This window comes from Leptinotarsa decemlineata, unplaced genomic scaffold (assembly GCF_025532065.1).
Source record: "Leptinotarsa decemlineata unplaced genomic scaffold, Ldec_3_MD MMD2_tig00000199_RagTag_RagTag, whole genome shotgun sequence".
NCBI lineage: Eukaryota > Metazoa > Arthropoda > Insecta > Coleoptera > Chrysomelidae > Leptinotarsa > Leptinotarsa decemlineata.
The window spans coordinates 11844030-11861833 of NW_027412544.1; the positions used below are offsets into that span (position 1 = coordinate 11844030).

The 17804-nt window shown below is 35.4% G+C and overlaps 2 protein-coding genes and 1 long non-coding RNA gene across 4 annotated transcripts in view; 2 read left to right on the forward strand and 1 right to left on the reverse strand.

Annotated features, from left to right (window-relative positions):
- LOC111504857 (uncharacterized) overlaps nt 1-7286 on the forward strand; it is a 25298-nt gene extending 18012 nt beyond the window's left edge. Inside the window, exons 2-3 of the long non-coding RNA XR_012464975.1 lie at nt 6419-6693; nt 6765-7286. This is a non-coding gene — a long non-coding RNA (uncharacterized lncRNA). The remainder of the gene's footprint in view (nt 1-6418; nt 6694-6764) is intronic.
- The window catches only part of LOC111504858 (protein spaetzle), a 144305-nt gene that overhangs the window by 107560 nt on the left and 18941 nt on the right, over nt 1-17804 (reverse strand). The window lies entirely within an intron of this gene.
- LOC111504859 (uncharacterized) overlaps nt 15376-17804 on the forward strand; it is a 100166-nt gene continuing 97737 nt past the window's right edge. For both annotated transcript variants that reach the window (XM_074172941.1, XM_074172942.1), the window contains exon 1: nt 15376-15509. In XM_074172941.1, coding sequence (XP_074029042.1) covers nt 15504-15509 — 6 coding nt within the window. In that variant the 5' untranslated portion in view covers nt 15376-15503. The remainder of the gene's footprint in view (nt 15510-17804) is intronic.

Here is a 17804-nt window from a genome sequence, read left to right on the forward strand (position 1 = left end):
TCAGTTACCAGTTGACATTTGACGGTTACAGTATAGGTGCAGTAAAGGGAAGAATAATAATAGTGCTTTTGAAGAAAACTTCATAAGAAAATTGTGTTCTTGTGCAATAAGGTATGTACTTTTGATATAATTTCATGAGGAATGTCAAATATAATATATTGATAGTGATAATTGATTATGAATTGTTGTTGCAGAATTGCAACACTGTGCATTGAGAGGTAAAACTTTCATAAGAAGCATGGATTGGAGAAAACCGCTTACTGACAAAGAATTGGCTGATATTTGGGAGAATTGCTCAGACAGCGAGGATGGCTTGGACTTTTCGGATACAGATAGTGTTGCTGACCCAGATTATGCACCAAGTGAGACAGACATAATAAATGCACTTGTAGATCAAAACGAAGATATTGAAGAAGCATTATCCCAGGAGCCTTCCGATGAGATGAAGGAAGAATTTGTACCAGAAGATCAAAATCAATCTGTCCTGCAGCATTCGGTGGATGAGTCTGTAAAAAAAAGGTTGCAAAAGCGAAAAGTGGTTTGGAGACATCGAAATATTCATTTGAACGATCTGCAATTGGCATTTCATGGGGAAACTGAACTCCCACCTGCAGTTATGGCTTTGGAAACCCCTTATAGTTTCTTCTCTTATTTTTTCAGTGACGATTTTGTAGAAAATATTGTGGAACAGACGCTATTCAAACAAATCCGAATAATTCACAACTGTTTACTGTAACAGACATAAAGCAGTTCATGGGTATTTGCTTCTATACTTCAATAGTTCATTTGCCTAGTGTCAGATCTTATTGGAGCAGTGAGATAGGCTATGATCTTGTGAGAAATGTAATGCCTCTGAACAAATTCGAAAAGATCAGACGTTTTATACATTTCAACGATAACTCTAAACATGTCCCACGTAATACTCCAGGACATGACAGATTACATAAGCTTCGCCCAGTAGTTGATCATCTGAATGAGAAGTTTATCAGCATTCCACTAGAACCTACTCTTTCAGTAGATGAACAAATGTGTGCCACAAAAGTAAGGCATTACATGAAGCAATATATGCCCATGAAACCCCACAAATGGGGTTTCAAATTATTCGTACTTGCTGGTATTTCTGGATTTGCATATCGTTTTGAAGTATATTCAGGTCAAGAAAATTTAGGAAATAGACCTGCTAATGAACCAGATATTGGGGCATCTGCTAATATTGTTGTTCGGTTGTCCCGGGTCATACCTAATATGAAAAACTATAGATTGTATTGTGACAATTATTACACGTCATTAGAACTAATGCTTTATCTTGCAAAAAGAGGTATATTATCTCTTGGAACAATCAGACGTAATCGAATTCCAGATTGTAAATTACCAACAGAAAATGATCTGAAAAAGAAAGAACGTGGCTCCTCCGATGAATACGTAGCCACTATAGAGGATACTGAAGTGTCATCCCTGATATGGAGAGATAACAAATGTGTGACACTCCTCTCAACATATGCTGGTAAATATCCTATAAAAAGTGTTCAACGATATGATAAGAAGAAAGGGGGAAATGTGAATGTAGAATGCCCTTATGTCATTCAAGAATACAATCGACATATGGGTGGAGTGGATCTAATGGATAGTTTCATAGGACGCTACAGGATCAAGTTAAAAAGTAGAAAATGGTACCTACGAATATTCTATCATTTACTTGATTTGTGTATGGTAAACGCATGGCTACTATATAAGAGAGTCTTGACTTCACACGGAAAACAGAAAGCAATATTACCACAGTCGAAATTCAGAAGCCAAGTGGCAAATTGTTTGTGTATGGTTGTATCTAAAAATACCACCACACGAGGTAGACCAAGTCATAGTCTGGAAGAAAATATTGAAGCTAAACGGCACAAAGGCAATGCACAACATATTCCTCCAAAAGATGTACGAACTGATCAAGTTGGACACTGGCCAATCCATGCAGAGAAAAGAACCAGGTGTAAATTTCCAAGCTGCAAGGGGTATACTGACGTAATTTGTGAAAAGTGTGGTGTTGTTCTTTGTTTCAATAAAAAAAATAATTGTTTCAGACAATTTCACCATTGAGAAACTTTTATGAATTTGTGTACAATGTTGCATTTCTGCAACAACGACAAATGTTGAAAATATTAAAAAAATATGCAAATAGAATTTTTTTCGTTATTTTTCCCTTGTTTCTTTGATCATTTTATAACGAAAAATATTTTTTTTAATCGAAAATAAAAAATCATGCATTTAAGGGATAAAAATACCATGTATATGGCAGAGTTTTCTGTGTTACGAAAATCCTCTTGATGTCAACTACGGCGCCCTATTATTCTTTGTGCTGTGAACAATTTCAGATTATGAAACTATGAATGTATAAAATTTTTTAAGGTGAAGTTATGCATCATTTAAAAATTTCTTTATTGCCTAACCAAATATTTTATCAATCAATATTGAATGAAATACTACCATCCTATTATCGCAAACCTAGCATGAGCATCTGATCTTACAATATTTCACTTTTTGTAACGAAGTAAGTAGGTATATGAAAAATTTGATATACAAACCTAGATACAGCTTCCGATTGGGTTCGTCACAACACAGAAATTGATTAATATTAGAAAATGCTTTATTCGAAATTAGGATGTTCCCAATCGAATGTTTATTTTGTAATATTACTATAGATCATAAATAGATCTTCCTAACCTTGTATTGGGTGCTTTTACTCTCCATTTGAAAAATTGATAATTACACCGCTCCCTTTAAGGGTGCTACATTCAGAATTTTTTTTAAATATCTAGAATGAATTAACTTCATTTAACCAATAAACACTGTCTATTCTTAAAAAATACTCATATCATTTCAACTCCTGAAAAAACTTTTGTCAATTTTTACAAATCATTGAAGAAGTAACACAATCAGGATCAATGTTTGAAAGTACGTCAATGGACTATTGTAAGCATTTCAGAAACTTTTCCAATGTGCTTTCAGAAAAGACTTCAATTGAACCACATATTTAGAATAAAACTTGAAAATTATATACGGAGTAAAACTAGAAAAACTGGAAAAACATGTGAGAGGAAGAGATTATGTTGAATAGATTATTAGCACTATGTTAATTGTTCGAAACGTTATCAGAAAGCCATTAATGGCAGCGCAACCTTATCGACTTTCGAGAATATGTATATGTTTGAATATGTTTTCCGTTAACCAGCTGTCGCACCCCTACGAATGACAACCTTCAGAAGTAGAAGCTGAGAAATAACGAGGTCTTACTTTTCAACGTGTGATTCCTAACACGGAATATTTTGAACAGCTTTTCTCATAATCAAAAAAAACGAAGTATTGATATTCTAGGAGATACGATGAAGATTGGATGAGAAAATGTCATAAATGAAATTTTTGGGTCCACGAGAATTGCAGGAGTGATCATTTTTCGTGAGTACCCACGTGTAGAGAATGAACCCGCACTCCGAAGGTTTTATTTTTTACGAGATATTTTGTCTTTGGAGATCCATATACTTCAATTATAGCAAAAAAAACACATCAATATGATTGTATGATTTTCACTATAAAGGGTTTCACAAAAACCGCGACACGGGTTTCAAAAGCGTAAAATAATAGGGTACTTCTAAATTACAAATTACTCGTACTCTCCAACAAGTTGAATTCTATTTCCATACTCGTACTCTCCAACAGGTTGAATTTTGAGTCCCCTCCCGATTTTTCTGAAACTGAACTTTCATCTTTGTTACTTTCAATGCACATGCCTAAGTTGTTGTTGGTTTTGAAATCAATATTACACCTCTGTTTTGTAGAAAATTTTTAATTTTTAGTATTGGATGGGCCTAAGTAGGTTACGGTTCTATATCTTTTATCCTCATCTCTTCGAATTGGGTAAACTTCCTTCAAAGCTTGGCTGTATAACTTTTTTGAAAATGTAGAATGTATTAGACTGCTATCGTATTCATTGTTGACGGCTATTCGTTTTATTGAGTTCAGTTCTTTATTGAAATTCTCATCTGACAAGAGAACATTTATCAGTCTGTGGGTCATACTGTTTGATGCTACTACTTTGTGCTAATACGGGTGAGTGGACGAATTATGAATGATAATATCGTTGGAGAGTAAGAGAATAAATGATAAAATAAATTACGCCACTTTCGAGAATTTAATTCATTCATATAGTCAATGGATATATACCAGACCTTTTCAGGTAGATTTATTCTTTAGAAAGTAGGCATACAAGTAGGTGATATGTTAGAGTATAAAATAGTTGTAATTTACAAACAATTTATTATTTTACGCTTGAGAAATCTATTGCGAAACACGTGTCGTGGTTTTTGTAAAACCTTTTATAGTGAAAATCATACAATAAACTGTAATAATGAGTTTCAATATAGATTTCAATCAAGTATCGGCCAGTTCTATTCAATTACAAAACTCATTAGTTCAAGTGAATTTTTAACACGCTTTTATTAGCTTCACCTGTATGTATGTATGTATGTTTGTTTGTTTGTAAGTCTCAAACTCGTGATCTATATTTGACAGAATTATCGACATTATTGCTTGATCTATTCGCGGGCAGATGACGGTGCATGTAACCTCCTTGATGTAATTTGAACTCACTTTACATGTATTTCTTCATTTTGAAAAAGTATTTTTTTCATTAACACGCGCGCCTACTATCTTATTTGTAACCCTCCTTTGCGCTCCTGCTGCCTTGGGCTTGGTAGCTGATTTTCAGGCTCCCTCTTTGGAATAGAAAAATATCAATGGTCATTTTTCTAAACGATATACGTCTGATTGATCTCAAAGTTCAGATAATATAAATATAGTTTGAAAAGGCTAAAAAACATGTTTTTATAGCATACGAAACTGAAAATTAAAAAATGAATATATTTTGAAAAACTGAAAAACACGCTTTTAAAGAACATCGAACTAAGAAGTTGAAAATTTTTTTTTTTAATAAGCTTGAAACAATAACGAACGCAAATTACTAGTATTATTGTTAAAAAAGCGTGGGCGCTTTGTGCAACGCTTTGTACCAGCGTGGGTACAAATCGCCCACGCTTTTTTCACGATAATAATAGTATATTTTATTCGCTATTGTTTTGAGCTTATTTGAAAAAATATTTTTCACTTTTTGATTCGTTGTTCTTTAGGAGCGTGTTTTTTAAGTTTTTTAAACTATATATTTATTTTTCATTTTTTTAGTAATGAATAGCATTCGTTATTCATTCCACTTTAATTTAATATCAGTTTCTGTTTAGTGTTCGCAATTACCCCACAATTCCCTCATATATTCAATTCGACCAGGATGATGCCAACCTTTAAATGAAATAATTGTGAAACACTCCGAACTGAACTATGGAACGAACAACTAATAATGTGAATCAATTATATATTTTCCTTTCATTGATATTTTCATAACATCAAACAATATCATTATTCCTTGAGTATCAATCGAAAGCATATCATGAAAATGGTTATAGAAAGTACAAATATTTTATTATTGTTTCTTATGGAATAAATGGAGTAATTCATGTGTGAAGGGATTTACCATTGAACATTTCAATACATTTCATTTGGAACAATGACATCGATTGGAATGTGATTTTGTACATTTGAATCAGATTTATGAAGCTTGCATTTTGGAGGGATTATTGTTTATTAGCGCAGGTGAGAGAGTTTTCTTCAGTAAGAATCATCAATCACAAAAGAGGCAATTACTAATTTCATTTCCAAACCGATGACTGTGGTATTATTTTTGCTGTTACGCGAACCTGAAATCTTTATTCAAAATTCTCCAAAATTAGGTTGGAAAATTAGCAAATATTTTTGAAAACTGTCCAGTGACAGTCTCACAATAAAGTGTTACTTAAATATTTTATAGATTTTCTGTAAGTATCGGTCATTGAATGGAACTACCAGATACTTGATTGAAATTCACATCAAGCAAGATTTTTCTTGAATATTTATTGGAAAAGCTATTTGTATAGCCAAATATATGTAAGATATGTAAGTTTTGTAACCCATGGCACAGATTCCTCAACAGAAATTCTTATCAAATGACAGAAACAAGATTCGTTTCATGAATCTGCTGACAACAAAAATGGGAAATCACAAAATTCAAGTACTCCAAGCAGAGGAAAATGCTTATAGGTTCATCATCACTACAGTTGTAACTGCCACCTCTACCAATGATATAGTGGTAGTCGTTGGTGAGGAGATTGACTTGCTAATCATCCCTACTGCGATCAAATTTTTTACAGTAAATGTGGAAGAGGCAAAGCATCAGATGTCATGTATTCCACCATCACTTCTTCAAAACCCTCTTTAAAACCAGAACTTTTCTTCTCCATTCATGCCTTTAGTGGTTGTGACTCGACATCCTGCTTCTTTGGCTTAGGGAAGATGCAAATGATGTCCATTGTCGAAAAAAAACCGGACGTTGAAGAGCAAGCTGCGATTTTTCTCAACACCAACTCTACACCTGACGAGATAGCAGCAGCAGGAGAGCGAGTCATAATTGCTCTATACGGAGGCAATCCCAACACCCATAACATTGACGAGCTGAGTTACTAACTATTCGTCAGGGCTACGACGAAAATCAGCTTCAATTTAACCAGGTTATCTCCTACACGAGACTCTACTCGTTTTAACTCCTTGCGGACATACCATCAGGTAAATTTTTGTCATTGCATCAGTTATATATCATTCATCATTTTCTATTCTCATTCACAATCTTCTCGTAGGTACAGGCGAGGTTGAGAGTCATACTGAACTATTTCTCCTGGGGTGGATATCCACGCCACAAGGCCTCAACCCCAAAATGATGACCAGAGATGCAGCCCCACAACATCTCTTGCAGATGATTTCTTGCGGCTGCTCGAAGGGTTGTGGGAAGGCGTGCAGCAGCAGAAAGGCAGGATTAAAATGCTCATCAGTCTGCAGGCACTTCGTAGGGCCTCTTGTGACAATATACTTAATGTTGCAGTAGTAGATATCCCAGAAAGCTACGATCTGTCCAATGTCGGAATGGAGGATGTCTTGTGGGCCCAAGATGTCGACGATTCATCACCATCCCCTAATGGGGATATGCCATCCCAATACGTCGATTCAGACACGGTCGAACCTCAACCGGGACCTTCCAAGAGGGCTAAATTAATGTAATTTCTTGATTTATTACTCAATTGAATTACTCCATTGATTTACTACTGATTTGATTCATCACTCAATTCGATTTATTTTCAATACAAATAAACTTATTAACTCTGGTTGTAGTTATGTTTTCTACTTCATTATTCGGAACTCAATAAATAATAGACGAAATCAAAGATGGAATTGTTTTATTCCAAATCTGATGTTTATTTTAAAAATATATGTTCCACTACATAAAAAAGTCCATTATATTATCTAGGTTCTGTATAAGAATTTCAGATAAGTTGAAGTATGTTACTCTATCATTGTGAATTTCTACCACACAAAACATGAATCATTGCTAACGGTTTGATAATAAGTCCTACTATTCTTGTATTTCGCAAACTGTTACCTAACCATATAGCTTATCAACAAGAGAAATTGTTTACATGCATGGTATGAAAACTTCCTTGAATCATATCAGTATTCTTGTTGAATAAAGAAGGAAATCGGGAATTTCAATTGTAACATATACATTTGTTGTTAGTTTGCAGATTGACACGTATCCTCGTTCTTGATTGGGTAACAACTCAAATGGAGTCTACAAAAAATTTCAGTACGTTTCGGTGAATTAGAATAACTTTGTACAGTGCTAGTCAAATCCAAGTCTATGCATGGAGATTTTGTGAATGATAAGAGATGGAGAGGAATTGTGGCAAAGCAGTTTGATCAAAAAGCAACAAGAGTACACCTTTTGTAATGAATGTTGGAGGAAGAACAGAGAGTGGCTTGAAGGCTCATTTGAGATTCACTTTCGGTTTTAATAAAATTACGGTTCCAGTGAAATCTGCGATAATTCCACGCATTGTATGAGATTGATTTTATTTCTGTAAATAAAACAGGTTAGGGGCCATAGATTCACCTCAATGTTTCTCTGCCCAACCTAGACGCCGAAATGGCCTTGGGGTAGAACAACGTCGCCTGAAAAAAAAATCCAGGACAGCTCCCACAACTGAACAGCAAATTATTGAGGCAAAAAATTCGTATGATATGTTATCTCCGTATGTTGAAAGTATTCTCACTCCGCACAATAAAATGAATTATTTTCGATAGAGCCTATAAACCAAACCATACAAATGGTTCAATGCAATGCAAAGCGATGTCACGCCACCTTGCTACCACTTTGTTAAGTTGAAAAACACGTGAAAAAACAAATGACCGTATATTGGAAAAAACCAAGAATCCAATATATTGCTTTGCTGACGACAGTACACTTATCTCGTCATTACATTTGGATCTCAGGACATCGGTTGTGGAAGAAAATCTTCAGTGGCAGCAGGAAGGTGAATCTTTTATTGAGGATCTATAAGTAATTTCAAATTGAGGTGAAAGTAACCAGGTTCGATTCAATGCCACAAACATCTAGGCATCGGTTTTCTCCGTGAAGATAAATGTCTCCGAACCGGATATAATAATGCCAGGTCGGACATTTCCGCTTTCTGCTTCGATAAGTTTGTTGGCAATTGAAATGAAGACCAATATGTCTTGGCACAGTCATGTCGCTGGAATTGCAGAGGCTGCTTCTCAAAAGCTTGGAACACTTTTTCTCACCAGAAAACTGTACACACTTCAACAAATTTTGATGCTTCATAAAGCTCAGATTAGACCTTGTTTTGAGTATTGTTCTCATGTATGGAGCTCCGCCCCCAAACATACCCTGAAGCTGCTAGATTCCATCCAGAGAAAAGCAATCCGCCTGACTAGAGACAAAAACATCACTTGCAACCTTGATAGTCTCAAATATCGTAGAAAGGTTGGAAATGTTTCTCTCTTTTATAGATACTTTCACGGGAAGTGTTCAAGTGACTTAGCACATTTGTTTCCACCAAAAGCGATAGATATCAGAATGCACGACTGTGGCTGCTCAGCGTTATAAGGTTCAACTCAATATACCTCGAACTTCACTGTTTAGGAACTCTTCCATTCGGAGAACTGCATTTATGTGGAATAAACTTCCTGAGATCGTTTTTGCCAATATTATTTTCAAAAAATATGTACCACAAAGGAGGCAGAAAAATTAGCAAAACTGCTTACAGTTTGATTTCCTCAATGGATGCAGCACCAACTTGACCTTACTTGTTCAACTCTAATCTTTAAAATCCAGATACACTATTATGTATTCAATAATTTGTTACTGACTCATGTGAATTCAGGATTTCATTCTTCGCCCCTAGTTCAACACGAATCATGAATAAAATTCTGTTAATAGACTTCAATGCCGCTTAGTAGGTGGTTAGTGATGAAAATAAATGTGAGATTTATTTTCACTTGGAAAATGTTCAATCTATGAAGAAACCACTGTTTTTTCTCACTCATTCGTCTCACATCAGCTCTGGACGTTGTCAACCTAATTTGTTTTCATAAATTATAATCTACCTCACTACTTTTTCAACAATAAGACATGGTTTTCATACATTCCATTTAATTTCCCAAACTCAACTGAACTGCTATCTCCTAAGGTCACGGCCCAGCGCATACAAAAAATATACAGTTTTCATCTCAAACAATTCGGATACACTACACTTTTCCTCCCCTCGTATCGAAGAAAATGAAAAAACTCAAATTGCTAACTACATTATATAGAAAGAAAAAACTATAACACTAATAAGGAAAGAATCTCTCTGGAGGATTTCGAATGCGTTTTGGCCTTTCTGTTACAACAATTTGTTTTGGATTTATTTCGGTTTCCTCCACCAATCTGGAATTATTTGAGTCAAATACTGTCTCCTGTGAATCTATGGAATTTTCTCTAGTTTCCGTTGTTAATTCGAAATCTTCCGTTGAGGTTTCCGGATTCTCGGAAAATCCATTATTGATAGGGAGTGAAGTTTCTTCACGACGATACAGGGGCAACAATTGATTTACGTGGCGTTTCCATATAAGTGTAGTATTTGGAATTCTTACATGAAAATCTTTTCGTCCAATCGATTTTACAATAATTCCCGTAATCCAAGTAGGTTTAGATTTTCTATAATCTCGTACTAACACATATTCCACGTCTTGCACACAAAGTCGTTTTTTCCTTTATAATACTTTTTTTGTTTACTTTGCTCCTTTTTCAGTGTTTCCCTCACTTCACCAATCGATTTATTTTCACGCACTCCGATATAATTGGGTTTAAGTAAGTCTAATCTAGTTTTTAAGTGTCCACCCAACATTATACTGGCTGGTGACTCCCCAGTACTGCAGTGTTCTGTATTTGGATTAATTAAAAGAAAATTATTCAAAGATTCTTCGGTCAAGTTCTTCCCCTTAAACAAGTGACCTATAAAATCATATGAGCTTTTCAACTCCTTCTCAATGAAATGTTTCATAGTTTCAACACTATTTTCTGCATTCTACATTATTTTATATTCTACATCATTTCAAATATACCAGGATTGATCCATTTTTCAGTTTCCAGAAACGAAATAACGATAAACTGAATCTTCTTAAATCGACAGTCATTTTGAGTAATATTTCTAGTATGTAATATTAAATCATGTCATAATATCCTCCTATAACATTTCATTTATTTAGCGTATGGCATATTCACATCACAAAAGTTAATGTAACAAACATAATTGTATTAAACAGTGATTGGAATCACTGTTGAAGAAGCTACTGTATTAACGAAACATGTCGTGATATATTTTTCAAATAAAGTTTGTGGAGATGAAATCGTGAGTTGTAGTTAACGAAAAAACATCTAAGTCACGTATATCAATCCTTAGTCACTGTCCTGAAGTCAGAGAGGTCACCGGTATAGACTCTCCTCAATGGACACCCTTCAACGATGTGGCTGATTGTTTCCATATCATCTCCACAGTCGCACCTGGGGGAAAGGTTTTTACCCCATTTGAAAAGTGAGTATATTCTATTAAGGGCTGACCATGTTTTGCGGGGTAGGTCGAATCCATGTGGTTTCCTGGATACGCAAGTCATGTTGCAGTAGGCTAGTGGAGCATTGACCTCTCAGCGGGCAGTTATATCAAAACCGGCATCATGCACGGGTGGAAAGCTAGTTCGCGTCCGTAATAGAATACTTCACGTGCACCCTGAGCGACGCTAAATGAACTAGCAAAACTAGCAGTCAGACAATCCGCTGGATCTCCTGGCATATCACTGTCGCTATGACACATTCCTATAACAATTTTGGGATACTCGAGGACAAAATAGGGATAACATATACCGACGAGTCATCCTGATTTCGTCCAGGTTTTTTGACCAGCTCCCCTACCCTTTTGGCTGATTGTTGGCCTTGAGAGGGGCCAATGGGTACACAACTGTGATAGATGACGGCATGAAGTCCTTAGACATCAGTGCCGCCCTTCACGGGATACCCCTACCTGGCTGAGGTGGGATGGATGAGAAAGTTATTCATCCTTTAACGGGGGACATGAGGGCCTCATTCGACAGAGTGTCGGGGCCTTCTATATCGGGAGGGGTCGTCTACAGCATAATCTGTGGCTTCCCTAACTAACGGGTTTTCCTGAGTTTCCGTTTTTTCGAAAACTCTCTCATTCCTCGACTGAATGGACTACCGAATGGAAGGCAGCTGCAAATCTCTGCGGATGGCTTCATTCCGCACGAACCAAGGAGCATTCACAATCATCCTAATTAACTTATTTTGCAACCTTTCCAAAATGGAAATGTTGGACGGAGCCGCTTGTCCCCAGACGCCTGAAGCGTACATGATGACAGGCTTGAACATCGTGTGATCTTAGATTTAACGTACATGATGTGCGGGTTCCAAGTGAGCCTACGGTCTATTAAAAGGCCGAGGTACTTTACCCGCGCTTCCCAGTCAATCTCCCTTCCAGAGATTCTCACTTTTCTGGCCGGAGAAGATAGTAATCTTCCCATGGTTATCGCCTGAGTCTTTTCCGGGTTTACTCGGATCTTCGGGTTAACATACACATCTTGAAGACGAAACGTTGTTATGTTATTCATGACGTTCCACAGTACAAAACTCTAATGGAATTGGGATAACTTCGAATCTTATCTAAACATCTCCCAAACATGTACCACAGAGTGGCTCTCATAATTCTATAAGGTGGGGTCAGTAATCCAGGATGTCTTGCGGGAGCTACAACAACTCTATACAGGGTGTAACATAAGTACGTTGAAATATTCATGTGACGTATTCCTGAGACAATTTTAAGAAAAATAGTCCATATGAACTTGTGTCCGAAAATGCTTCGTTTCGGAGATACGGGGTGTTGAAATTGAATTTTTTTGTTCGCTTTTCGAAAATAACTCTTGCAAAAAATGAGTTATTTGCACGAATTTCGGTACCCGGAGTTTTTTCGACGTAGGAAATCATAATTTCGTATTCATTTTCATGTAACATCTAGAGGGCGCTGCGTACGCTGTCATTATTTATTTCAAATTGCCCTAATTTTTTTTACAGTGAACTTCTGGTACTTCTCATGAAAAAACCTAATTCCCATACCTTTTCCAAGTAAAAAAGGTACATTTCCTCAACAGCGCTGGAGGTGATCGTTTTCGAGATATTTACAATTTTCTATATCGATGCATATTACTTTATAGCCAAATTTGATTTCAATAATTTTTGTCACTCTCCGCTTGCAAATTAAGTTGATTAAATCGAGTAGGCTACGAAAGTTTGTTTATAAAAATAGAAGTTCGCTGTCACATTTTTAACTATTAATTGAAAAATACAGTTCGGAGTTTATAAAGTGATTTTTTGGTACCATGCCCGACTTTACGAATGCTGAAATTGCTGATACAGTTTTTGCATACGGCTTGGCTGACGGAAATTCAAGCGAGGCCAGACGCATCTACCAGGAAAGGTATCCCAACGTGTGACTCCTTGTGCAGCGACATTAGCAAATCTTTTCCGGCGACTTTCCGAATAAGAAAGCTTTGAAACAAATTCTGCAATAGGACGGCCACGGACTACAAGAACTGTAGAATTGGAGGAGGCGGTTCTCGAAGAAATTAGTAAACATCCAGAGACAAGTACAAGAAAAATTATTCAAGTTTCAAATGTAAGTCACATGACAGTTTACAGAATTTTGAAGTAACAGCAATTACATCCTTATCATATTCAGCGTGTCCAGGTACTTACGCTACGCGATTTCCAACCACGTATCGAATTTGCTCAATGGCTTCAAAGAAAAGTCGAACAACATCCGCAAATTTTATCTAAAATCCTATTCGCAGATGAGGCTAATTGTTCAAGAAATGGTATGATGAACTTCCATAACAACAACATCTGGGCGGAAGATAACACAAATGCGATAACGCAAACTCAATTCGAAGACAGATTCAGATGCTTACCTACATTTTTTGAAACACGAGCTTCCCCAACCTATGGAAGATGTTTCCAATGGCCTCCGAAATCACTCTTGATTTATGCACGATGGAGCTCCTGCTCATTTTAGTGTGATAGCAAAAAATTTATCAGACGTAGCATATCTCCAACGATGGATAGGAAGAGGAGGCACTGAGTATTGGCCCACGATGTCACCGGACATCAATCCCGTCGATTTTTTCTTTTGTAGACACCTTAAATCACTAGTTGATGCTAGCCTAATCGAAAACGAGGAAATGTTGAGGGATCGCATCATAGCTTGCTGCGAAACGATAAGAAACACTCCAGGCATTTTTCAACGGTTGCGGAATTCTTTGATGAGGAGAGCAGAAGCTTGTATTACTGTTGGGGGTCGTCACTGTGAACAGTTGTTGTAATAGTTGTTTCGTTCAATTTTTATGTGTTCATTTTCCTAATAAATAACATAATACTTCTCCGAATTGTTTTTTTTTACAAACTCCGAAATGTAGCACTTTCTAATTGAATAATTAAACCAGACAAATTTTTTTTAATTTGGATTGAATAAGCAGTTCAATAATGATCAGTTCAAAAGAAGTCTGTACGGGTATACTGCGTATAAAGTTTAATGAAAATAACTAAAATTGCAAAAAATGTATGACAAAAACCTACCATGTTTTGAAAAATTTCAACAATCTGTATTTCGAAAACGAATCATTCTAAGTTGAACATTTCATAGTAAAATGTTGTTTATTTTGACGAGATCCACCGCATACTTAGTTTCTGTAATGTTCTCAGCAACTTCACCTAGCGCCCTAGGACCTAAGTAATATGCATCGATATAGAAAATTGTAAATATTTCGAAAACTATCACCTCCATCGTTGTTGAGGTGTTGAACATTTTTTACTTGGCAAAGGTGTGGGAATTAGGTTTTTTCATGAAAAGTACCACAAGTTTACTGTCAAAAAAGTTAGGGCAATTTGAAATGAATAATGACAGCATACGCAGCGCCTTCTAGATGTTACATGAGAATTAATACAAAATTGTGATTTCCCACCTCAAAAAAACCCCGGGTACCAAATTTCGTGCAAGAGTTATTTCCAAAAAGCGAACAAAAAAATTCAATTTCAACACCCCGTATCTCCGAAACGAAGCATTTTCGGACACAAGTTCACATAGACTTTTTTTCTTAAAATTGTCTCAGGAATACGTAACTTGAATATTTTAACGTACTTATGTTACACCCTGTATATCATCTTTCAAGCATTTAAGGAATTCTTTTTGAGAATTTCTGGGAAAAGAATAGATGATGAACTTAGAATATTCTAGGAAAACTCTGTGCTATCTGTGTTAGTTTGCTCTCCAACCAGTAGGCGTTTGAAAGTAAGAGTAGTTCTTCTGGTTGGTCATCACGGAATTTTATTTCGAAAGGTAATTCAGGTTTTTATCGTTATTCGTTTTTTGATATGCTTTTTGTATTTGTATCATATGTCAAGGTTCATCACTGCATCTGAAAGAGTGAATGTTATTTTTATTGTTCCCCGCGGTATTTGAAAATAGGGTTTTTTCGGCCATTCATAGACAGTATGATTGAATATCTTCCAAATTCAATTAATTTTTCAGCGAACGATACAAGAAATTGACAGAAATAACATAAATTTTAAGCTAAATGAAACCTTCTTATGTAACTGTCTATCATCGGAGATCTGTTTTTGAAGAAAGTTGAGACAACCTTTCATGCGAAAAAACATCTTAAATTTTTACCAACAGCTAATATTGAAATTGTATTCATTATTCCTTTATTTAGGAGGAAATAACCTTCTTTAAACGAAAATCCATGATAAATCGTCCAGAAGTGGGGTCCTTATAATAATTTTATAAAAGTGGGTCAACACCCAGTGTACCTCCTCGAAGTGAGAGTGAAGACGCGAAGAGTGTGTTATAGTGAAACGGTACATCAGTGTCTTTGACTTAAGTGAATGAAGTGAGTGTGACCTGGACCTAGACTTTGCAATTATGAAGGTGAGTCGAGTGAGCGTCATCTCAAAATGGTACTATCGTCGAGTTCGTATGAATTTCTCTTCCAAAAATGGTGAATGCCCGAGAAAACATGAGGTTTAAGATGAGTTTTTGGTGAAATGAGAATGTACGAATTGTTTCAAGTTAATATTAGTTGGCAATGTGTGTCTATAAGGATGTTGTGAATTCGAATAAAATTCTGAAAGTTTTCGCAATTATTTATTCAAATTGATGAAATTCATGCTGTCCACTGTTTTTTTTTGGTTTCATCTGTCCTCGATTACAATGTATAAGTATAAGGGAGATGATTCGCCTTCTGAAAAATATTTGGAGGCACAACGGTCACGGTTGAATTCTGAGATTCAGATAAGTTATGAAGCAAGCCTGGTATCTAATTTTTTCAAAACATACACAAAATGTTACAAAACAGGTATTGTAATGAATCATCAATAAGTGCTAACATTATAAAAAATCGTTTTCACTAACAAAATAATGAAAGTACAATAGCGTATCATTTGAATAACGTGCTATCGAAGTGAATCAAAAATCATGAGTACAGCTTAAAAAACAAATCCATTCAAATAGTTGTGAGGCTGATTATTCACAAAAATTATTTCAAAATTATATTTGATAGTTCAAAACCAAAAATATCACGAAATATCATAGTTTTTGTATCATGCCCGGTTAATCTAGTGAAGTCTGTTTTGAGTTTCAATTCAGATTGTTTCGAATCATGAAGTACTCGATACTTTACTGATTACTTCAAATTTTAGAGTTGGCTTATACGGAACACGGAAAATATCTACGGAAACGAATTCTTTCATGAAAAATGAGAATTTGAACTTTCTCTACATTGAAAGGGTATTTTTCTAGAAGACATCAATCTTTGTATATAGTTGATTTTTTTAAATTTATTTCTTCCTTTCTTTGAAAAATTCCCATATTTTTTGTATCAAGATAGAGAAGTAGAAAGCCAAAACCTTTTTTTTTCCGAAAATAAATCTCTTCTAAAAATATACCCTTTCAATTCAAACAAGATTCCTATGGCTGGGATTTATCAACGAATAATTTTTTTTAAATATGTTATCCCCATTTGCACTGAAGAACCGATAAGGCAAATAAATGTCTTACGGCAAAACATCGGATGTCTAGCAGTGATTATATTTTGTAGGAATCCTGTGAATAATATCCGATTCGATTCTATTACGAATATTTTGAGTACAAACGAAATAGAAAAAAGTGTCTTTCTCATCATTAAGCGTCCATATGAAAGTATTTATTTCGAAGATGTTTTTGTCTCGTGTAATTCAATGTTTATATGAACATAGCTGTTTCAAAAAGGCTCCTTCTTTCAATTTGTATCTGAAAATAACTTCTTTGCATAACTTACACATCTTTGTATACAGTTAATTTTTTTAAATTGATTGCTTCCTTTCTTCCTTTTGAAGATTCCCACATTTTTTCAGTATCACTTGTATTTGTAACTGCAGTATCGTTCTACATCTTGTCCATTCTGATCACATGCTAGGTTGTCCAATTTCCTTTGCAATGCCAAAAATGAAGTGGACAAGATGAAGGAAAATGGAGTTTATAAGTTTAAGTGTTTGGAGTGTAATAGTGTTTATGTGGGACAATGTGGCAAAAATTTCTCAAAATGGTATGCTGAACATGAAAGTTCCTTCAGACTAGATGAAAATAATTCGACGTTTTCAAACCATTCCTAGAAATGCAATCACATGTTTTCGAAACTTAACGATACATAAATTTTCCACTATACAGGCAAGGATTGGAAACTAGATTATTTGGAATCCTTGGAAATTCACAAGCATAAGCCTTGCGGATGTTACCTACGAAATGACCAAATCAACCTGGTTTACTGACCGGTTGTCAGATTAGCGTACCCACAATTTCCCAGGTAAACAAATTTCAGGTAATGAAGTAATTATGGACCGTCTGTTATTACCTACAGTGTTGTATAGATATATAAGGGTTAACACTGTCGATTATGTCAGTTTATAATATTCGTTTGAAAATGTTCTTGTCGGATGTAATTGCAGTTAGTTACAAATACAAGTGGTATGAAAACATAGGAAATTTCAATTCTCATTTTTCATAATGATCCCCTACCATGTAGTAACAGCTACGTTCATCAATTTATTGAACAATTTTCGTTTATACCTTCTAGTTTCGATTTCCAAGTGGAAATTTCCCCTGTCAATTCGTAAATTCGACCTAGAAAGTAAAAAATTGAAAGATATTATTTTTGGAATTCTGGTTTCTAATTATTTTTTCAAATAT